Source organism: Ranitomeya variabilis, chromosome 2, assembly GCF_051348905.1.
Source record: "Ranitomeya variabilis isolate aRanVar5 chromosome 2, aRanVar5.hap1, whole genome shotgun sequence".
Taxonomy (NCBI): domain Eukaryota; kingdom Metazoa; phylum Chordata; class Amphibia; order Anura; family Dendrobatidae; genus Ranitomeya; species Ranitomeya variabilis.
In genome coordinates this window covers 440,726,792-440,750,437 of record NC_135233.1, presented here as the reverse complement: position 1 = coordinate 440,750,437, position 23,646 = coordinate 440,726,792, and the positions used below count along the sequence as shown (strand labels likewise).

General features: G+C 49.0%; 1 protein-coding gene across 5 annotated transcripts; it reads left to right on the top strand.

Moving 5' to 3' along the window:
- The first annotated feature begins 975 nt into the window (after positions 1 to 975).
- Positions 976 to 23,009, top strand: ALKBH3 (alkB homolog 3, alpha-ketoglutarate dependent dioxygenase). 5 transcript variants are annotated; one of them, XM_077287089.1, is made up of 10 exons: positions 976 to 1,114; positions 2,510 to 2,619; positions 3,999 to 4,093; positions 5,259 to 5,293; positions 14,773 to 14,820; positions 15,054 to 15,157; positions 15,292 to 15,380; positions 15,704 to 15,913; positions 21,918 to 22,016; positions 22,831 to 23,009. In XM_077287089.1, exons 2-10 carry the CDS (start codon positions 2,547 to 2,549, stop codon positions 22,912 to 22,914), a joined length of 837 nt encoding a protein of 278 aa, XP_077143204.1. In that variant the 5' UTR covers positions 976 to 1,114; positions 2,510 to 2,546; the 3' UTR covers positions 22,915 to 23,009. The 5 variants fall into 5 exon arrangements, with proteins under 5 accessions (XP_077143204.1, XP_077143205.1, XP_077143203.1 ...); XM_077287090.1 differs by having other exon boundaries at positions 984 to 1,122; XM_077287088.1 differs by having other exon boundaries at positions 991 to 1,201.
- The last annotated feature ends 637 nt before the right edge of the window (positions 23,010 to 23,646 follow it).

The window sequence follows — 23,646 nt, the reverse complement described above, 5'->3', positions numbered from 1 at the left end:
CCCAGCCCTGCAGTGACTTATGATTTATTCACATTCCGGGGCTGGGAATCACAAGCAGGGCGGCCGCATGTTTCCTACATATGTAGACCCAGGATGGTGCAGATTTTAGGTAGGTTTTTTTTCAACTGTAGAAAGACTGGGATTCTTTCCGTAAAAATACAATGCTGTTTTGACACGCGACGTGAAAGCTCAAGGCCTCTACATATAAATACATAGCAGCACTGAGCATATTTTGTGCATTTTCTCCAATAGATTTCTATGGGAGCCTGAAAAAAAAAAATTCCCTTATAGCAAAAAATTATTTTTTTCTGCAAGACTTCATGCTAAAATTCACAAGAGCGATCTGCTGTGATTATTTTGTTTTTGCTGCGTTTTGCTTTCTTTTTCGTGCAGATGTGAAGCATTTTCTTTTCATACTTCTTTTTTTTTTTTAGTGCGCAAATACTGGAGTTCTGCACTTTAAAGCACAACTTGCATTTTTTATATGCACTTTCTCTGGCTCTCCATAGAAACCCCCCAAAAATCAGATTTTAGATGATCAGCGGGGGAGGGGATTTTTCCTGAATTGTCAGATTTTCTGCACTAAAAAAAAAATAATGCAGCGGGGAAAAAAATGCAACATTTACGCTATGTGTGAACACGGCCTTTTTATACGGAAAAAAAAAAAATCTGCACCCAAAATATACAGATAAGATTGTGCAGCAATTACACAATGTGGGGTGTCAGAAAAACAAAGCACAGTACCCCCTCCCCAAAAAAGTTCCGAAATTAAGCAGAAAGAGTCACACATAGCTGCGACTATGCTCTTGCCCCAACTCTGACCCCTTTATTTGGTAATACATTAGAAAATAATACAATCCAGGCTCTGCCTATGGGAGTCCTGCCTCCTCTTCCTCCCTCTGTGCTCAGACAATCATGAGTGTAACCCACATACATATGAGGCGGAACCTTTGTGCCGAAGCTTTGTAGGCAGTAGGGACACATTTGAGTGTAGCACAGGAAGCGGAAGTAGCATTTGGTCCGTTGGAACGCATCTGTCAGCTTTTATGCAACTTCATGTATAACGCTGATGGCAGTGTAACAGTCATTGCAGCTGACTCACTGCTGAGCTCGGGTGTGTGGGTGAGGAGAGACGCTGCTGGAGCCGGCTGTCGGCCATAGTCTAGGGTGATTTGTACAAAACAGTAAAGTAGCCAATCGGGTAATATCTTTCATCTTCTAAGGAGCCTATATAGAATGAAAGCTGCAATCTGATTGGTTGCTATGCCCAATGCTCCATATTGGTTTTCCAGTCTCCGTTGCTATGCGGGGCAGATTCGTCGCTGCTCCGTACACAATTGCCCATATTCCCAAATACTTTCAGGGACGTGGCAAAATGAAATCTGCATATTTTTCTTGTTTGGTTCTTTATGACCTGATTTTAAGTTTATTATCATTTATTGTAAGTACTTTTTGTCTATTGCTGGTCCGATCGCTCGGGCTATACACTGCATAGCGCGACAGGGCTTTTTAGGGGCACAAAATGCTGGTGACGGGGGTCTTCTGGAGGCGCCATCCCAGCCAGTCCGCTCCCTGCAAATTGTATTGTGGGGCTTGTTGTCCGAACAGATCAGCAGCACCACTCCAAACCATAGAAATGTCACAGTCAGTGATTGACAGCAGCGGTCATAGCTGGAGCCCGCTCTGTTCTCCCACACCTGACTGAGGACATTGGATATGTCGCACGACCCCTTTTCCCCCCATATTATTGGTGGGGTGGGTACTGCCAGGACTTTTTAGGGGAGGGCGAGTTTAGTCCACTGACTATTGAGGAAAAAGTTAATCTTTTTAGGGAACGATGTGAGCGTTAGTGGGAATGTACAGGGGGGAAGGAGAGGACACAGAGGGTTTGTCCCAGAAACAGTGCCACTCCTATCCATAGGCTGTGTCAGGTACTGCGCCTCAGCTCCCTTAAAGGGGTTGTACAGTTAAGTTAACTTATCACCTACAGTATTGGCATTAAATTGATCGGGGGTCGGACCCAGGGCTGTGGAGTCGATAAGCCAAACCACCTCAATTTCCATAACTCCGACTCCACCAAAATGGACTCCGACTCCACAGCCCTGGTCAGACCTGCAGTGATCGATAGAACAGGGAACTTTTATCCGTCACATAACGGCACGACAGGTCGGACGGCCACCCACCGCTCCATTCAATGTCTATGGGGCTTCTGGAGAAAGCCGAGCGAACGGACGAGCGTGCACTGCTGCTCCATGCTAACGGGGGTCCCTCCTGCCAATTGGTGCAACTCCCAGCAATCACCAAGTTATCGCCCCTCCTGTGATGGGAGACCCCTTATAAACTCTAATCAGGGTTAATGTTTCTGGAAAAAGCGCAGACCTTTTCTTCTCATTTCATACTCTCCCTAAGACCCGCGCGTCTTCCTCACTTTTCCTAGATGATGAAATACAGAAGTGCCGCTTTGTGTAACTTCACTTTGACCCCTCATTAGACTGATCTCTCCTTCCAGATCCCTGTGATGACTACTGACTGCAGTGTGCAGGAACATGGATGACAAGAGACGGCGGGCACGGGTGCAGGGAGCCTGGGCAGGACCTGCGAAAAACTCCTCTCGCCCTGGTAAAGTTGCATCTGGCAGCGCGGTTGTTGTTACTCTTGTTTAAAAGCATCTCTAGTGGAAATGTCCTTTAAAGGGATCTGCTCCCTAGAACTGATCATCACCTTTTCACAGAATCCTTTAATCATGAGGGCGAGCGCTGCACTCTATCGTCACTGGATCCACTAAGCAAAAAACGGATCCATTACAATGAAAGGACAACGGATGGCTGATTAACAGATCCGTTTTCCCATAAACTTCAGTGTTAAAAAAATGGATCCAGCAAAGATCAGTTATTTAAAAACGGACTAAACAGCTGTGTCGGCACAAATCTTTTGCCATAGGATCCATTCTGACTGATCACTACTGCGCATGTGAACATGGCCTAAGAAGCACCAGATAAGCCTTTTAGGTTACTGGTGAAACGTAGAGATGTAAACCTCGCGGCTGCAGTTTACGTGTCGTTCCTAATGAATTACGCGGCACTTGCAGAATTCTTAAAGGAATTGTGTCTGGAGATGGAAGTTTTACTTGTTGATAGGAAGCAATAATCATTATGTCCTGTAGGTGGAACTACAGGATTAGAATGGAGACACATGGCAAGTCGGTGAGGGTTTGGCAATACTCCGCTATGTGATGAAGCGCGGCTTAGAGTGGCTAAACTTTGGTAGATTTTTTTTTTTCCTATTTTAGCCTTCTTAATTCAGAGCTGATCGGTTGCTGTCTTAAGTTTTAAGACCCCACCAGTTGCTCAAAAGCAGTAGCTGTCTACTGAACCGGAGTCCAGTGATGGAGGCATTGCACCACTCCATCCGATGCTCTGCATTGTCCTTGGTGATGTAAGGCTGCGTGCAACTGCTCGGCCATGAAGATTCTGGCGGGGGCACAGTGTTTGTGCTGATGTTAATACCAGAGGAGGTGTGGACTCTGCAGTTATAGAATCAGCAGATTGGTGGTGAATTTTCTGCCCTCTGCTCCTCAGCACTCGGCCCCCCACTCTGTAACATTACGGGGTCTCCACTTCGTTGCTGAGTTGCTGCGGTTCCTTCCACTTCTCAATAAATTCACTCACAGGTGATGGGGGAAGATCTTGGAGGAAATGTCATGGACGGACTTGTTACTCCGGTGGCTCCTATTACAGGACAGCACTGGTATCAGGAGCTCTGCACCACCGGCCGCTCTGTCACATGGTAGTAATGGCAGGCAGACGGCATGGGGGGGCCGGAGGTTATACATCGGGGGGGTGAGAGGATGAATGTTATACAGCGGGTAACAATGGGGCCAAATCATAGACCTGCATTCAATAACTAAGATGTGTAACCAAAACCTTGGTCCATACAGTGAATATTGGAGCTGCTGTCCACATTCTGTAATGTCTGTACATTTTCTTCTTTTCTTCCAGCATCTCACCCTGTCCAGACGGCTGCAAAGCCTCAGCGCTGGGGGAGCGAGCAGGTGATTCCAGACCAGCAATTTACATACGAAGAACCAGGAGAGGTAACGGTCACCATATTCCAGTCTGTATAGACCCGGCTCCCTACAGTAGACGGACGGCTGACACCCCGTGTATTAGGTGGATGGACGGCTGACGCCCCGTGTATTAGGTGGATGGACGGCTGACACCCCGTATATTAGGTGGATGGACAGCTGACACCCAGTGTATTAGGTGGATGGACGGCTGACGCCCCGTGTATTAGGTAGATGGATGGCTGACACCCCGTGTAATAGGTGGATGGACGGCTGACGCCCCGTGTGTTAGGTAGATGGATGGCTGACACCCCGTGTATTAGGTGGATATTGGGGTGAATCTCAGAGACAGGTAAATAGATGAACTTAAAAGGAACCTGTTACCCCCAAAATTGAAGGTGAGCTAATCCCACCGGCATCAGGGGCTTATCTACAGCATTCTGTAATGCTGAAGATAAGCCCCCGATGTATCCTGAAAGAGGAGAAAAGGACTTTAGATTATACTCACCCAGGGGCGGTCCCACTGCTGGACCTGTTCGATGGGCGTCGCGGTCCGGGGCCTTCCATCTTCATCAGATGATGTCCTCTTGTTGTCTTCATGCTGCGGCTCCAGTGTACTTTATCTCCCTGTTGAGGGCAGATCAAAGTACTGCAGTGCGCAGGCGCCGGGGAAAGGTCAGAGAGGCCCAGCACCTGCGCACTGCAGTACTTTGCTCTGCCCTCAACAGGGAGACAAAGTACGCCTGCGCCGGAGCCACAGCCTGAAAACCAGAAGAGGACGTCATCTGATGAAGGTAGGAGGCGCCGGACCGCGACGCCCATCGGACCGGACCGCAGCGGGACCGCCCCTGGGTGAGTATAATCTAACCTCTTTTTCTCATCTTTTAGGATACATCGGGGGCTTATCTACAGCATTCTGTAATGCTGTAGATAAGCCCCTGATGCCGGTGGGCTTAGCTCACCGTTAATTTTGGGGGTGATAGATTCCCTTTAAATATGCAACATCTCAAGTTTTACAATACTGCTTCACATGCGACCTGTGATGTCAAACCTACTGTCTCGGAGGATGTCAGTATATACCACCATTCATTCCAAAGTCCTTCAGATGACCGCTCCTTCTCTAGAGCCTGATTTTTTATTTTTTTTTTATTTTTTTTTTTTATTATTGATTAAAAAAAATTGCTTTTTGTTTCAGGTGAATCGAAGAGTCCTAGAGCCTCGCATTCTCGAGTGAGTGGTTCTTACAGTCAATTGCAATAATGGGTTCTGGTCTCTTGTATGAAGGAAATTGTTATGTAACCAACCAGTGTATGAGCAAGTGGACTGTAGCTTTCCAGAGCTGCACTCACTATTCTGCTGGTGGAGTCACTGTGTACATACATTACATTACTGATCCTGAGTTACATCCTGTATTATACCCCAGAGCTGCACTCACTATTCTGCTGGTGCAGTCACTGTGTACATACATTACATTACTGATCCTGAGTTACATCCTGTATTATACCCCAGAGCTGCACTCACTATTCTGCTGGTGCAGTCACTGTGTACATACATTACATTACTGATCCTGAGTTATATCCTGTATTATACTCCTGAGCTGCACTCACTATTCTGCTGGTGCAGTCACTGTGTACATACATTACATTACTGATCCTGAGTTACATCCTGTATTATACTCCAGAGCTGCACTCACTATTCTGCTGGTGCAGTCACTGTGTACATACATTACATTACTGATCCTGAGTTACATCCTGTATTATACTCCAGAGCTGCACTCACTATTCTGCTGGTGCAGTCACTGTGTACATACATTACATTACTGATCCGGAGTTACATCCTGTATTATACTCCAGAGCTGCACTCACTATTCTGCTGGTGCAGTCACTGTGTACATACATTACATTACTGATCCTGAGTTACATCCTGTATTATACTCCAGAGCTGCACTCACTTTTCTGCTGGTGCAGTCACTGTGTACATACATTACATTACTAATCCTGAGTTACATCCTGTATTATACCCCAGAGCTGCACTCACTATTCTGCTGGTGCAGTCACTGTGTACATACATTAGATTACTGATCCGGAGTTATATCCTGTAGATCTTTTATTATAAAAATGAAAAACATAACAATAATAGCAGAAAACATAACAAAAATATTAGCCAGAAAATAATCAATATACTGAACACTGGTCCAGCCGCTCATTCTCTCCTCTCACACAGTATATACAGAACAATAACTACTTTGATTTTCAGGTCCGGTCACCAAACAAAATAATAACAAATAAAATAAACAATGGCAAACAGACTATATACATGAACTTTTTTTTTTTTTTTTTTTTGTAGTTTTAAATAAAATAACTACAAATATATACAATACTACAAGCTATCCTCCATTCCCAACCCCCCGCACTGACCTGAGAGCTGGTCCTGCGTCTCATGCCTGAGTCCATGTCCAACGTCCATAGGCCAGATCAGGCAGTGCCAGTTTTTCCCCCAAACAACCCAGTGTCCCATAGTCCCACAAGATAAACCCACCTCCCCCCCTTTCCCACCACCCAACCTAACACCTACACCCAAATCTATATCCCCATATACAATATATACAGCAGCACACACCACAATAATCACAACTCACGAAGCCCAAGTTCGGCGCTTGCAGCCCTACATCACTGTATAATCAAACAAAACAAAAATCTACAGTGTCAGCAGCAGCCCACCACCAGGAAAGGAGATGACCAGACTAGGGCACACTAAAAGAAAAGCCCCTCCAGAGGAGCGCGGCTCTCCGTGCGCCCAGTCTCCCATACTCCAGAGAGCGCACCTTCACCAGGTCACCGAGTATGGTCCTAAACACATCGTCCACTGGGAGGATTTTTCGTTGCGTCGATACTAAGCACCGTGCGTTCCACGTGTGATACCTAACCACTGCGCTAACTAGAAATAAGGTGTAGCGGTCCCGACCACCCAGGTCTCCGAATGCTCCATAGGCCCATTCCGCATAGGAGAGACCGGCCAGCCGAGACCAGCCAATGAAGACGCCCACCCTGTTGTACACCTCTGTGTTGAAGGGACAATGAAGCAGGAAGTGGTCCATGCTTTCCAGCAAGGTACCACAATGCTCCCAAGGACAATTCCTGTCCTCAGAGCTCCTACACTTCAGATTGTCCCTCACACACAGTTTCCCATGGAAGCAGCGCCAAGCCAAGTCCCAAAACTTCGAGGGGATCCTGATAGAATTCAAAAGATGCAAACCCACCCCAAGATCCCAACTTGGGCAGTCCCTGAGCGCCAGAGGCCTCTGGAAATGGGTCAAAAGAACCCTACTGTCAAGTAGTTTCCTTGGCAGAGTCCTGATCTCCCACATTCCCAGACCCCACCGATGAATTACCTTCAGAACCAAGGTAGCGTAAGCCGGAAGATGTCCATGCGGTGTGCGAAGATCCTTCACTTGCCCTCCTGTCTCCCATTCCTGGAAGAAAGGCTGAAACCATCCCCTACAGGAGAATACCCACGGAGGAGCCCTCTCTTTCCAGAGGTTTGCGATATTGATCTTAATGAAGGTATCCACAAGGAATACCACAGGGTTGACCATACCCAACCCTCCTAGTCTCCTCGTACGGTAAGTAACCTCCCTCTTTACCAGGTTCAGTCTATTCCCCCATAACAGTTGGAAGAACAAACTGTAGACCCGAGTCCAGAGAGATTCCGGCAAGATGCACACACTGCCCAGATAAATCAGTAAAGGGAGCAGGTAAGTTTTGATCAGGTTTACCCTTTCCTTTAGGGTCAAAGACCAACCCTTCCATTGGTTCACCTTCTGAGTGGCGATCTCTAGCCTGCTGTCCCAATTTTGTTTGGGGTAATACCCCTGGCCAAATTCGATGCCAAGGACTTTTGCAGAGACTTTGGGTCCTGGAAGGGTGTCCGGGAGATCAAAACCAGGATCTCCTCCTCCCAGCCAGAGACTCTCACACTTATCCCGGTTGATCTTGGACCCGGATGCCTCCGAGTAGCGATCTACCTCTGACATCAGCCACCCTGCCTCCTCGTCAGAGGAAGCAAACACAGTGACATCATCGGCATACGCCACCACCCTCAGAGTGGCCTCCGGTGCTGCCTGATCCATCCCGATCCCGGCCAACGGTCCACGCTCCACCCTCCTAAGAAGAGGGTCAATCGCAAACACGTACAGCAGCGGGCTCAAGGGACAACCCTGGCGAGCACCGGACCCAACCTCAAAAGAGCTACCAATCCAACCATTCACAAGCGGGAAACTCTCTGCCCCACTGTACAAGGTCTTAAGCCAATCAACAAACCCCCCCGGCAGGCCATATCTCAGAAGGACGGACCAGAGGTACTCGTGATTAACCCGATCAAATGCTTTTGCCTGGTCCAGTGACAGCATGTACCCCTTCCAGTGACCAGCCCTACCCTGCTCCACTGCCTCTCGGACACAGAGCACAGCACTAAATGTGCTGCGTCCTGGAACAGAGCAATGCTGGGCCCCCGAAAGGAGTCGGGGTGCAAATTTCACCAGCCGATTAAACAGCACCTTTGCCAGAACCTTCCTGTCTGCATTGAGAAGCGCTATGGGACGCCAATTCTCAATGCAAGATGGGTCCTTACCCTTTGACAAGATGATCAGAGCAGACCTCCTCATTGACTTCGGCAGAGTGCCCGAGGAAAGACACTCATTGAATACCTCAGTCAAGAGGGGAACCAAAACGTCCTTAAAGGTCTTATAGAATTCAGATGTTAAGCCATCTGGACCAGGCGATTTTTTTGGGGCAAGCCCTTCAATCGCCAACTGAACTTCATCTTCCCTGATCATTTCTGTCAAAACGTCAAGAGAGGGGTCTACCCCTGGTTCGGGGACAGCTTCTGCCAGGAAAGCCGACATCTCATCCCAATCAAGATCCCTCTTCCCCAAGAGGTGCGAGTAGAAGGATCTGACAACCTCCAGGATCCCTGATCTGGATTGCCTCAGGGACCCCGTAGTGTCGACCAGTCCTGTAACCACTTTACTATTCACTGACATCTTGCAGTTTCTGTAAGGGTCGGGCGAGCGGTACTTCCCGTAATCCCTCTCAAAAACCAAAGATGCGTGTCTATCGTACTGACACCTCATAAGCAAAGATTTCACTCTGGAGATCTCCTCGCGGCTACCTCCAGTTGAGACAAGATGCTCGAGTTTCCTCCCCAGACCCTGATACAGGCGGTACCTGCTCAGACTCCTGAGGCTCGAGAGCTGGCGGAAGAATCTCGACACCCTTTCCTTGAACATCTCCCACCACTCTGACCTACTACTACAAAGATCCAGTAAGGGTACCTGGCTCTGAAGAAAATTCTCAAAGGACTGTCTTATCTCCGCTTCTTCCAAGAGAGACGAATTGAGCCTCCAAAAGCCTCTTTCCATCCGGAGGGTCACTGTAACATTCAGAGAAAACAAAATTAAACAGTGGTCGGAGAACTCCACCTCAACAACAGACACTGCTGAAGAGACAGCTTCCTCCTTTAAATAAAACCTATCTATTCTGGACCTACAGTTACCTCTATGATAGGTGAACCCCTCGTGGCCTGGGGTGTGCCGAATGTGGACATCCACCAGGCGAGCCTCACTAGCTATACTATTAAGGGCGACGCTATCATAAGTCAGCTTGTCTCTGGAACCTCCTCTATCTCGGGGCCTCGTGACAGCATTGAAGTCCCCTCCAAAGACAACCTGCCGACTTGTAAAAAGGTAGGGCTTGATCCTCATAAAGAGACACTTCCGGTCCCACTTAGATTGGGGACCATAGATGTTAATGAGCCGGAGCTCTTGTCCCTTCATGAGGACATCTAAGATCAGGCACCTCCCCATTTCTAACTCAATAACCCGTCGGCATTCCACCGGTGCGGTAAAAAGGACCGCCACTCCGCTATACGGCTCGGCCGCAAGAGACCAATAGGAGGGCCCGAGTCTCCACTCCCTCTTAGCTTTAAACACATCTGCCATGTTTGGCAGCCTGGTCTCTTGCAAAAAGAAAATGTCAGCTTCAACCCGGCTGAGAAAATCAAAGGCCGCAAATCTAGCTGTATTTGACTTTATGCTGGCGACATTAATGGATGCCAGCGTCAACGGAGTGGGTTCCACCATCATTGGTGATTGAGTTAGATGGCTTTCTTTTTCCCACTCCCCTTATCCTCTGCCTCAGAGGAGGAATCCTTCCCCCTCTTTAATGACATGGAGGTATCCATTTCCACGCGTTTTTTATTTTTTTCGTCCTCGTCTCCGGACTCTGGGCCAGTCCCTCCCTCCAAAGATCTTATGTTCCCAGAAGGAGGAGACTCGGCGCCCCCTGTGAGCCCCGCCGAAGCCAGAACCTCACCCTCAGCGGAAGAGATGTTTTCAAGGGCTTGGAACCGGTTAGAAAGACCAACCAGAGGGGAGTCGGTTTTTCCTTCCTTAGGTACCTTGGTCAGAGTGAGAGAAGATTTATTTTTTTTTTTTTCTCCCTTCTTTCTCTTCTTTTTGATGCCGAGCTTACGCTTGTCCTCTAGCCACTGCCTATTATCCTCATCCATACTTTCATAATGGGAGGACTCTGAGGCAGTGGCATTCTCCTCCCTGTGGATCCTCCTGACCTCCTCATCCAACTCATCATCCCTTGGGGCCTCAGCAGCAAGACTGGCATCCAGGACAGGGGCCGCCCCAGTAGCCCGAGGCTCGCCCAGCTCTCTATCCTGTCTGCGCTTGTCTAGACGCCTTAGCTGGGCAGGCGTCTTTTATTGCTTTTCTTCCTTGGCCCCTCAGCTCCCTCACCCTTGCTAGTCCCTTCCCCAGCAGAATCAGCCTCACGGCTTTCTCCCACCGGGGTCACGACTGCGTTAGCGAAGGAGCGAGGACAACGGCTGAATGGGTGACCTAACTCACCACACATGTGGCACCTAATCTCCACACAAGATGCAGCAAGATGGCCGACATCCCCACACAATGCACACTTCTGCACAGTGCAGTTTGCGCTGAAGTGTGTGGGGTCGCCGCACCTGTAACAGAGCTTCGGTTGCCCCTGGTAGAAGACCAGGATACGATCCCTACCCAGGAAGGCAGATGATGGTATGTGGGCAACCGTACCACCTGAACGCTTAAGTTTTACCATAAACGTCCAGGCCCCTGACCAGATACCAAACTCGTCACGGTTTTTCTTTGGCATCTCCACTACCTCTCCATACCGGCCAAGCCACGTCATGATGTCATAACAAGAAAGTGACTCGTTACACGTCATCACGGTCACTTTCTTGACTTGATTTTGGCGAGACACCGCCTGAACGGCAAAGTCTCGCCAGCCGGGCTCATTTTTTGCCAACTCATAGTTCGACCAGAAAAGTTCAAGCCCCTCCGGCCGAACAAAGCTGACATCAAACTCAGGTGTGGAATAGGGATGTATCAAGGCGTAGATGTCAATCGCCTTGAAGCCCATCCTCAGCAGGAGCTCCACAACCTTCGACCTTGGAGGACATGCATCACTGCCCCTCCACCGAAGACGGACCACATTCCTACGCACACTACCCGGCCCGGCTGTTGGGAGGGACCACACTGTATCCCCCCCTCTTTGCTCTCGGAAGGCCCCGAGGCCATGCCTCTATCCAGAAGGATAGATCAACCTCTCGACCCTCTACCATTAGTGATCTCTCTCCCCTCTTTAGAGCCTCCAGGAGACGCCGTTGCAACATGCCATCCCCAGAGCCCAGAGACGAGGAGGACGCCCTATTTCCCCCGGAGGTGACAGCGGCATAACTCCTGACAGGTGCTGCCACCACCGGGGGGGCAACCGGACCAGTGACCACATCCACACCAACAGCATCACCATTACCCACCTCCATAACCTCCTCACCCTCTACCAAACCAGCAACCACACCACTAGACAAAGACTTTTCCTCATCCATACCCACCACCACATTCACTCCTGCTGGACCAGTGACAACAGGGGGTGACATTTTGGCCTCCGCATCATCAGGCACAAGGGGCTGAGTCTCCTCCACAGAACTGGAGGTGACCTCACCCCTGGTTTTATGTGTGCCCTCCGCATCATCAGTTGATATTTTCCGCTGCTTCATGGTTGCTACCAGGCGCCGTTGATCTTTAGCTCCTGTGAGGCACCGCTGATCCTTAGCATCAGGATCTTGTTGACCAGCGGCGCCAACACAGAACAGGACTTTGCTGGGAGGACCGGACCGGAACGCCCCGCCCCGGTAACCCCCTCACACTGCCGCCGCTTCTCAACTAAGTGATCAGCGGCAACAGCATTCAGGGGCACCGAGGCTACCGGAGCTGCCCCTGACACCGGGCTGCTCCCCCCTCCCACTGGGGAGCGCACCACAGTATCGTGGCCTGATTTTTCGCCCGCCGCCGGGCCGCCCTCACTGTCCAGCCTCTCGGCTGATGCACCTGCTGCTACGTCCCCGCTACTACAAGCAGAGACGGAGCTCAGCGCCTCACTACCGTGCTTTGTAGTCTCCCCGCGCCTTTGCATCGGATCCACAGCAGAACCCGGGCTGGGCTGGGCAACGGGGCTTATACAGCGAGCTGACCCTGCAGCCGACTCAGGGGGTACAGGGAGGGGGGCATACACATAGCTTACCGCTTCCTGGAGCTTAGGTTTGATCTTCTTCACCTTTTTCTTGTGGCCCCCAGGTGCCTCCTCTGGTAAATCATCACCAAGATGGAAGTTCTGAAGGCACACTGGGGACTCCAGGAGCTTGATCTCTGCCATTAGCGCCCCTCCCTGGCTGATGTCACTGTCCTCCCCAGAGCCAGCAGAACTGCGACAAGATGTCATTGTCACCTGTCCAGCAGGGAGCTCGCTGCACGTGGCCTGTGAGTGACTAAGCAGGCTGCCAGGTGGGGCTTTCTGCTGGTCATCCCCCTCCTTCTCATCATCATCATCATCATCATCATCCACCTGGCTCCCAGGCTGCAGCCCTATCTGCCTTTGCTCTCTGTTATCAGACATTTCTCTGAATCGATCTTCATTTTGCAATTTTTCTTTAAATGGTCCACTTTTTTCTTGGATAAACGCTTTTCTCACCTCCAGGTCATTAATTTCAAGCTTCAGCCTCTTTACCTCAGCCTGGAATTGCATCTTCCTGGGTCTGGAGGCGCCTGCAGCTTTTGCGCTTGTGCAGTGCAGCTCCTCCCGGAGCCTTCTCAATCTCTTGCTTGCGTCTTCATACTCACGGAGGTGGCTCATGACCCGGGAGGCATAGGTGGACACAGACTCCCGGGGTCTCTGCAGCGCCCAACCCTCCTCAGTGAGGTCGGCCTCACCTCCGTGAGCACTCAGCTTTCCTCCGGAAGGGCCGTCATCCTGCACGCTAGCAGGCTTCTCCTCCATGGAAGCCTTGCGGCTTCTCTGGGTCTCTGCAGACCTGGGGGGAGTAGGAGCCACATTGCTGCGACTCCTGGTGGAGCGTCTCACCCCCGAATCCTCTGATGTGCAGGCTGGTTGCTGGTTCCTTCTGCCCCCCGCCAGCCTGGTCCGGGAAGCAGAAGCCTGGGACTTGGCTCCTTCACTCATCCCAGGAAACCCACTCCCTCCCTGGGTAAGAGAGAGAGCAGGTCCCCGGGCGGAGAGGTGGTGGTTCTCAGGAGCTCAGGAGCACACAGCAGGTTCAGTGGCGACCGCACCCACAATCAGCACAGTGAGCAGCAGCTGAGCAGAGCTGCACTCACTATTCTGAAGGTGCAGTCACTGTGTACATACATTACATTACTGATCCTGAGTTACATCCTATATTATACTCCAGAGCTGCACTCACTATTCTGCTGGTGCAGTCACTGTGTACATACATTACATTACTGATCCTGAGTTACCTCCTGCATTATACTCCAGAGCTGCACTCACTATTCTGCTGGTGCAGTCACTGTGTACATACATTACATTACTGATCCTGAGTTACCTCCTGCCTTATACTCCAGAGCTGCACTCACTATTCTGCTGGTGCAGTCACTGTGTACATACATTACATTACTGATCCTGTATTATACTCCAGAGCTGCACTCACTATTCTGCTGGTGCAGTCACTGTGTACATACATTACATTACATTACTGATCCTGAGTTACATCCTGTATTATACTCCAGAGCTGCACTCACTATTCTGCTGGTGCAGTCACTGTGTACATACATTACATTACTGATCCGGAGTTACATCCTGTATTATACTCCAGAGCTGCACTCACTATTCTGCTGGTGCAGTCACTGTGTACATACATTATATTACTGATCCTGAGTTACATCCTGTATTATACTCCAGAGCTGCACTCACTTTTCTGCTGGTGCAGTCACTGTGTACATACATTACATTACTGATCCTGAGTTACATCCTGTATTATGCCCCAGAGCTGCACTCACTATTCTGCTGGTGCAGTCACTGTGTACATACATTACATTACTGATCCTGAGTTACATCCTGTATTATGCCCCAGAGCTGCACTCACTATTCTGCTGGTGCAGTCACTGTGTACATACATTACATTACTGATCCTGAGTTACATCCTGTATTATGCCCCAGAGCTGCACTCACTATTCTGCTGGTGCAGTCACTATGTATATACATTACATTACTGATCCTGAGTTACATCCTGTATTATGCTCCAGAGCTGCACTCACTGTTATGCGTGTGGACTTGCTATGTACATTCATGTTGGAATATTTGTGTTCCCAGGAAGGAGGGCACCTATGATATCAGCTCCTCTCCATCTGGGGTGTCTCGGTGAGTGAAAGGGGATGTTTATCTGTTTGAGTTATGTAAATATCTGAACGGCCTCTTATTTTTAGCATTAAGTGGCGCCATAATAAATGCTGCATTTTTCGCTTATATTGAACCAACATATTAATATATTGTGGACTCGATCATGAGATTACACTGCGTCGTTACTGGTCTGAATCTCGCAATGATGGTGAGAATAAGCCCTTAAATCTCCCCCATTGCGTTCTCTTCCGCAGGCTGAGACTCGTCCCCCTGTTCATTGACCCTAAAGAAGCGGATTGGATGTTTGAGCAATTACAAAGCGAGATTCCCTGGAGGCAGAAAACCAATCTAGGTCCCGGTGAGTCGCACGCCGGTGTTATATCTGTAATCCAACACAAGGGGGCGATACCAGCCTGTGCTATGTATGATAATGTGACAGTGTTATTGTGGTCCCTGGAGTTCTGCTCTGCATTTATTCTGCTCTTCTGACAGATGGACCTTACCAGGAGCCCCGGCTCACGTGTTGGTACGGCGAGGTCCCCTACACTTACTCCCGCTCCACAATGCAGCCCAATCCTCATGTGAGTGCCCGGAAGACATCGACGCTTTTCTGCTCTCATCAGAATTTAGGTTTTTTGCAATTTTTCAATGTTCTGCACAATATTTTACAAATGTTAAAGATTGTTGATCCCTTCCTTTTAGAGTAACGAGCCATTCTTGTTTGGCTTAAAGCCCCCCCCACCGATCCCCTGAATGGGGGTCGTCTGTTTAGGAAATGATAACTGGTGCACGTTGTACCTGTTACAGCTGAACTGTAGGCCTCCATTCACTGACTGCCACAAGAGATCTTGACAAAGTTTATGGGAAAGTTTCTGAAGTTTTCACTTTGAGTTTGTCCCTGCAGTGGCATCCTCTGCTGACCATGCTGCGAGATCGTACGCAGGAGGTGACCGGCTGCACCTTCAACTCGCTCCTCTGCAACCTGTACCGACACGACAAGGACAGCATAGACTGGCACAGCGACAACGAGCCTGATCTGGGCAGGAATCCCGTCATCGCCTCTTTGAGTTTCGGGGAGACCCGCGTTTTCCAGATGAGGAAGAAGCCGCCACCTGTAAGTGACGCCAAAAGATCACCAGTCAGCTGCATCGTCATATAGGGGCAGTGGCCATAAAGGGGACAACGTCTTCCCTGGAGGCTACGGATGGGCACAGGGGTCATTCCACAAGTGGTCAGGACTACAGTGGCCTCCACTAGGCTGCTTCCATAACTCCCATCCTCCTCTACGGGGGCTACAGATACAGCATAGTGTATGTTCCTCTTGTGGCCAGCTCAAAGACGCCCAATTTTCAAATATTTTATTTTTTTATATTTGGGATTAAATCCCCCCAAACTTGTCCCATTGCTTGTGTCAGAAACGAGTCCATTCGCATAGAACTAGATAAAGGGTGGTCTGTAATGTGTCCATAACTGGGTTGTTACAGTTGCCATCCAAATATTCACCTCCCAACCCCACACCCGACCATCGAAAATTCGGTTTCTTACAAAATTTACAAATTTTCTGATGTTTGCAATGACACAAGAACAGTGTAAACAACTGAACTTGACTAATATAACGAGTGGTTTCTCCAAATTCAGCACAGAAAGTCACTTTTCCCGACTCCTGCAGTCTGAGAATTATTCACCTCTTCAAGACAAGTGTCTTTTATATTTCGTAGAGTCCCTCTGGCTGTTATAACCTGCTGCAGACACCAGCTTCAGGCTGCGTTCCTGAAAGATCTTAGCCCTTCTTTTCTTGGGCAATGGCATCCAGGTCTTTAATTCCTGGATATAACTTTTGCCGCTATCTTAACATCTCACCAAAGATTATCTACAGGGTTCTACTCAGCCAATTGTGCTGGGCGCTCCAGAATCTTCCAGAAAATTTGGTAGAACTGTGAGGTATGTTTGGGGTCATTGTCCTGTTGGATGCTCCAGTGACACCGGAGCTTCAGCTTCCTCACAGAAGACATTTTTTCTCCTATTATTTCCGGAAACTTGATTGAATCCATCTTGCCCTCATCACATAGCAGGTTTTTTTTTAAGCAAAACAGCCACAGAGCATCAGCGAATCCCCGCTATGCTATCACTGTAGGCTTCACCAAGCCACAGCCATGCTTCACTGTAGGTATCACCAAGCCACAGCCATGCTTCACTGTAGGCATCACCAAGCCACAGCCATGCTTCACTGTAGGCATTACCGAGCCACCAACACGCTTCACTGTAGGCATTGTCAAGCCACCGCTATGCTTCATTGTAGGCATTGCCGAGCCACCGACACGCTTCACTGTAACCATTGCCGAGCCACCGAACGCTTCACTGTAGGAGTGATCTTTTCAGTGTTTCATTCCACCACCTCCTCCAAACATACCACTTTTATGATTATATGCTCCAAGAATATAGAAAACAAATGGGCGCACATTTAGCCTGATCCTCCTGATTCACCCCTCGTCAATTAAGAAGCGTATGTCGGCCACTCCGGACAAAGGTGCTCATGCAGAAAAAACACAGTTGCCAATATGGATAAAAAAGAAAAGAACAGAGCACTCACCGTCCATGCAAAAGTCCGTTTTATTTGTGTGGCATTACAATAAAATAGCAGAGCATGGCAGGGAGAAGCTGTGGAGAAGGACGACGGCCGTTTCGCGCTCCTGCGCTTCTACGGGTCCCGCAGGAGCGCGAAACGGTTGTCGTCCTTCTCCACAGCTTCTCCCTGCCATGCTCTGCTATTTTATTGTAATGCCACACAAATAAAACGGACTTTTGCACGGACGGTGAGTGCTCTGTTCTTTTCTTTTTTATGATTATATGGTTTTTAGCATATTGGATGTGACTATTCTTGTAGTTTTGTGTCGTTAGAGAGGTGACATCTTGGAGTTCAGACATTGATCTCTTCAGTGTTTAGTAAGCTATAAAATGAAAAAATCTATCTGCGCTGGATTCAAAAGTCCCTTTTTATATATGAAATCTAAAAACCTGGTGCTGAAAAAATATATGTAAAGTTACTAGTACAAAACACAGCGTACTGCATGCACATTAAAATCAATCAGTCATTAAAATATAAATATGTTCATATATAAAAAATATCTATATCTACCTGCTTAGAAGTCTTTGTAAGTAAAATAGTCCGTGGTTAAATTAGTTGAGTCGGGCGCTTGCTGGAGTCAGCGACGCATGTGATCTTTCTTCATTCACAGAACGGTTACCGCTGGTAATTCAGACTCCTATCAAGGGCCAGACACTTACTTCTCCCGCGAGCGCAAGGCTCCTCAAAAGTGCTGGGTTTTGTCTCCGGAGTGGCGTGTTGCAGGAACTGCCCCGGCCGGTGGCAGAAAAAATCCTGCACACGTGCTACCTAAGAGACCGATCAGCGTTACTTCGGCTCAGCCGCCCGGTACTCTGCTGCAGCAGGACCTGGTGTGACGTCACAGTCACGTGAAGTCTCACGTGACGGGCTACAGAAAGAAAATAGGACCAAATCCTACGCGTTTCGGAGCAAAAAAACGAGCTCCTTCATCAGGGATGGTCCTTCCTAATTCGTGTAGATCTATATAGCCTACCGAAGTCACATGACCGTAATTTAGGAGTTAAATGCAAACAGTTCAATATCGCTATTAAGGCCCTTCGGGATTGCATTTAACTCCTAAATTATCTGTTAACTTTTTGGACCACTGTCTTGATAGCCCAAGAATCTTAGTCACCAGGAGGATATGGGCTAAGATTCCTCAGGAACTCGGCCAGAAGATTGTGTCTGGTTATGCATCATGTTTGCAGCAGGTCATAACAGCCAGAGGGGCTCTACTAAATAGAAAGAGTCAGACGCGGCTTGTGAAGGGGTAAATAATTCTCAGACTGCAGGAGTCGGTAAAATTGGCATTTTATGCTGAAAAAGGAGACCCTATGCCTATGTGTTATATTAGTCGTGTTCAGCGATTTACACTGCTTTTGCCGTGCGGGTGAATAATTTTGATTGCAGCTATATATGCCTGCGCCATCCATCCCTGTGGGATCTATACTTGCATCATTTTTTAGATTATAGCAAGAAGGACCGGATGAGACTGATGAGCTTATCGGTATGGTCGCCGTGTAATCCTACTCTTTCCTCGGTAGCAGCCGATGCAGTGTATGGCGGCTGCGGCTTCCTCTGGGGATACCAGGAACAACTTCTTTCTTCCCAGGGTTTTTATTAGGCAAGCTTTTCACAGAATCTTTGTAACGGTGTAATGATCGGTAATCTCGGCCCATGCCAGTCACGGACCTGCAGAATTAACCATTGCATGCCCATAGGGATCCGTACAAGAACACCGTGGTACCACGGCCGCCGTCCCCCCGGCTCCTGCTTGGTCACAGCCTTCCATTATGTAATGACCCAGGTCCTGAATTTCCTGATTATACGGCCGCTACACTTCTCAGCTCATTGAATTTTCTTAATTATCTGTGTTATTCAGCATTAGATTATGACAAGTGATGTCACCGACGTCTCCCCCGCAGGATGTCAGCGCCGTGCAGCAGCGTTAATGTCAGCTTATGAATGAGGCACCGGGGAACGTGTTACCGGAGATGCCAGCGATGAAAACACCATTCATGTTCCCACTTACAGTCTGTGCAGGAGTCATAGCTGCCACCCACACACACAGCAGACGCCGTGACAGAGACGTGGAGCTGATGCCAGGAGTGGGATCATTGTAATGTGCAGATCATGGCTGATCTGACCGATCCTGCATAGCGCAGGCAGGGGGCCGCATAGGTGGACGGATCAGTGGATATGACACGGGCAGATGGACGGATGCGTATGACATGGATGGACGGATGAATGAGTACGACTTGCATGGATAGATGGGAGAACGGATGCATATGACATGGATGGATGGATGGACTGATACATGAGTACGACATGCATGGATTGTTGGGTATGACATGGATGGATGGGCGGACGGATGCATATGACATGGATGGGCGGACAGATGCATATGACATGCATGGATGGGTGCGTATGACATGGATGGATGGGTGCGTATGACATGGATGGATGGATGCGTATGACATGGATGGGTGGATGTGTATGACATGGATAGGTGCATGGGCGGATCAACGAGTATGACATGGATGGATGGATGCGTTTGACATGCATGGATGGATTGATGGGAGGACGGATGCATATGACATGGATGGATGTGCGGACAGATGCATATGACATGCATGGATGGGTGCGTATGACATGGATGGATGGGCGGACGGATGCATGTGACATTATTGGATGGGCGGACGAATGAGTATGACATGGATGGATGGGCGGACGGATGCGTATGACATGGATGGATTGGTGGACCGGTGCATAATGATATGCCTGGAGAGATGGGTGGATGGATGCTTATGACATGCATGGTTGGACGGAAGCGTATAACACGGATGGATGGGTGGATGCGTATGACATGGAAAGATGAATGGACGGGTATGTATGACAGGTGGATGGATATGATGTGGATGGATGAATGCATGGGTAAGTATGACATGGGTGGAGAGGTGAATGGATGGGTACGTGTGACATGGATGGAGAGGTGAATGGACGGGTACGTGTGACATGGGTGGGTGGATGGATGGGTACGTGTGACATGGATGGAGAGGTGAATGGACGGGTACGTGTTACATGGGTGGAGGGGTGGATGGACGGGTACGTGTGACATGGATGGAGAGGTGAATGGACGGGTACGTGTGACATGGGTGGAGGGGTGGATGGATGGGTACGTGTGACATGGATGGAGAGGTGAATGGACGGGTACGTGTGACATGGGTGAAGGGGTGGATGGACGGGTGACATGGGTGGAGAGGTGGATGGATGGGTACGTGTGACATGGATGGAGACGTGAATGGACGGGTACGTGTTACATGGGTGGAGGGGTGGATGGACGGGTACGTGTGACATGGGTGGAGGGGTGGATGGACGGGTATGGGTGACATGGGTGGAGAGGTGGATGGATGGATACGTGTGACATGGATGGAGAGGTGAATGGACGGGTACGTGTGACATGGGTGGAGAGGTGGATGGATGGGTACGTGTGACATGGATGGAGAGGTGAATGGACGGGTACGTGTTACATGGGTGGAGGGGTGGATGGACGGGTACGTGTGACATGGGTGGAGGGGTGGATGGATGTGACATGGATGTGCCCCTTGTAACCATCATTTTTAAAAGAAAAATGTAGATGTTAAAGTTACACATTAGACGTTTTAATCTCTGGGGTTTGGGTGCTGAGACCTCCACCAGTCACTGAGCGGAGGAGGCAGGAGGTCTGAATGGAGGAGGTCTGAGCGGAGGAGGCAGGAGGTCTGAGCGGAGGAGGCAGGAGGTCTGAGCGGAGGAGGCAGGAGGTCTGAGCGGAGGAGGCAGGAGGTCTGAGCGGAGGAGGCAGGAGGTCTGAGCCGAGCACTTTGGGAGCTTTGTTCCTTCCATCCAGTAAGAAGTCTATATATCTACTGGTGATGGCTGTGCAGCATTGGTCGCACCGTTGGTTGATTGTCGCCGCTCAGCTCCATTAACTTCAATGCCGGTAGCTATGACATAAAAATGTCGGTGACAGCGGGGGTCCATGTTACAAGCTGGATTTGGGGGGAAAAAATAAAAACAGCTTTTGTCACTTTGTTGCGGTTGTGAGTGCTGTAGACGTCCTGGCACTTTTCCTCCATACTGATGCCTCTGGACGCTCCGCCGCCTTGTGCCCTCACTTACCATAGGAGAACCTGTGCGCTCCTGCCCCGGACATCATGGATGCACGATGAGGGGGAAGCCATTGTGCCGCCTCCTGCTCCCGGGATACGACTTCATCCAACGTTTTTCTTATATAATGTTTCCTCATTGTAGAATGAGAAGTTTTCATACCTCATGCTTGCTTGCTGTCAAGTGCAAGTCTGATAGCTCTGTCTGGAGTCCAGGGGGGTTTAGCTTCTTAGATTGGGTGCAGTTGTAGCAAACCCTCAGCTGTGAGAAGTGTCAGGTCTGTATGAAGAAGTCTTTCTTGTCCTGCAGAAAACAGACCTATGCAGATTACTTGCATCTTTCTTCTTCCCCGCTTTTCCTACAGGAGGATCAAGAAGATTACACGTATGTAGAACGTGTGCACGTACCACTGGACCACGGGAGCCTCCTGCTCATGGAGGGGGCAACACAAGAAGACTGGCAGGTGAGTGGTGGTCCGCCGGAACTGCTGCAGAGGGGGTAAGGCTGAGGCTGGACACATCCAGTGGAGCTTTTCTTTGATTATTACTCCTTAATTACCTTCATTATTCATTTTTTAGCTGTTTTATTTAGAACTATATATTCTGGAAACTGTCAGCAAGCTGCTATTGATGGATCATATAACGGTTTTCTGTTGTAAATTGGCCATTGTTTTTTTTTTTTTTGTTCATTATTTTGATAGTGGACCTATCCCAACTCTGTGTCTGCACCCCACCTTACTGTATATAGGGGAGGTGACTTCATGCATGTGGGGGGTGATGACATCAGAACATTACCTGGGGGGTACAAGCTGAATGGTGGGATGACGTCTCCAGATTTACATGTGATTTTACCAGGCGACCCCCCCACGTAGCATTGACCCTCATAGGATCTGTGAACAGCAGCCCACCTGCTTGTTGATGGTTTCCAGGTAGTACTAGATATGTTGTTGGTATTTCATGGGACCTATTTATCAGAATTGAATCGAGAATCCTGCGCAGGAAGTCGGAGCGTTTCTTCAGAATCAGAAACCAAGTATTCCTCCTGTCTACGCTCCGCAGGGCGGCAGATCAGATAGTGTGTATATGAAGACGGCACTTTACAGCACGAGACTGCGGCTGTCCTGAGACTGCAACTCCCAGCATCCTGTGACAGGCGGAGACTGGAGGTTGTGGTTTTACAACAGCTGCAGTCAGAAGTGCTGAATGTCGCAGATCTGGTCACAGTCTCCAGCTACAAACCCGACTAACCGAGCGATCCGACGTCTCGTCTCATTCCAGCACCGTGTGCCAAAGGAATATCATGACCGGCGGGCCCGGATTAACCTCACGTTCCGGACTATGCTCCCAGGAGGGAAGAAATAGCGAAATCTCCCCCCCGGACGATCTTGAAACTTGCTGACAACTATGAGATCCGTTCTCTCTTTTGTTCCCTGAAATAAATTAATCTGTTGCTGAAATGTCTGTTATATTTCATTATACTTAGGGAGGGTATGTTACTTATCCTGTACTCCAGAGCTGCACTCACTATTCTGCTGGTGGAGTCACTGTGTACATACATTACATTACTGATCCCGAGTTACATCCTGTATTATACTCCAGAGCTGCACTGACTATTCTGCTGGTGCAGTCACTGTGTACACACATTACATTACTGATCCTGAGTTACATCCTGTATTGTACTCCAGAGCTGCACTCACTATTCTGCTGGTGCAGTCACTGTGTACATACATTACATTACTGATCCTGAGTTACATCCTGTATTATACTCCAGAGCTGCACTGACTATTCTGCTAGTGCAGTCACTGTGTACATACATTACATTACTGATCCTGAGTTACATCCTGTATTATACTCCAGAGCTGCACTCACTATTCTGCTGGTGCAGTCACTGTGTACATACATTACATTACTAATCCTGAGTTCCATCCTGTATTATACTCCAGAGCTGCACTCACTATTCTGCTGGTGCAGTCACTGTGTACATACATTACATTACTGATCCTGAGTTACATCCTGTATTATACTCCAGAGCTGCACTCACTATTCTGCTGGTGCAGTCACTGTGTACATACATTACATTACTGATCCTGAGTT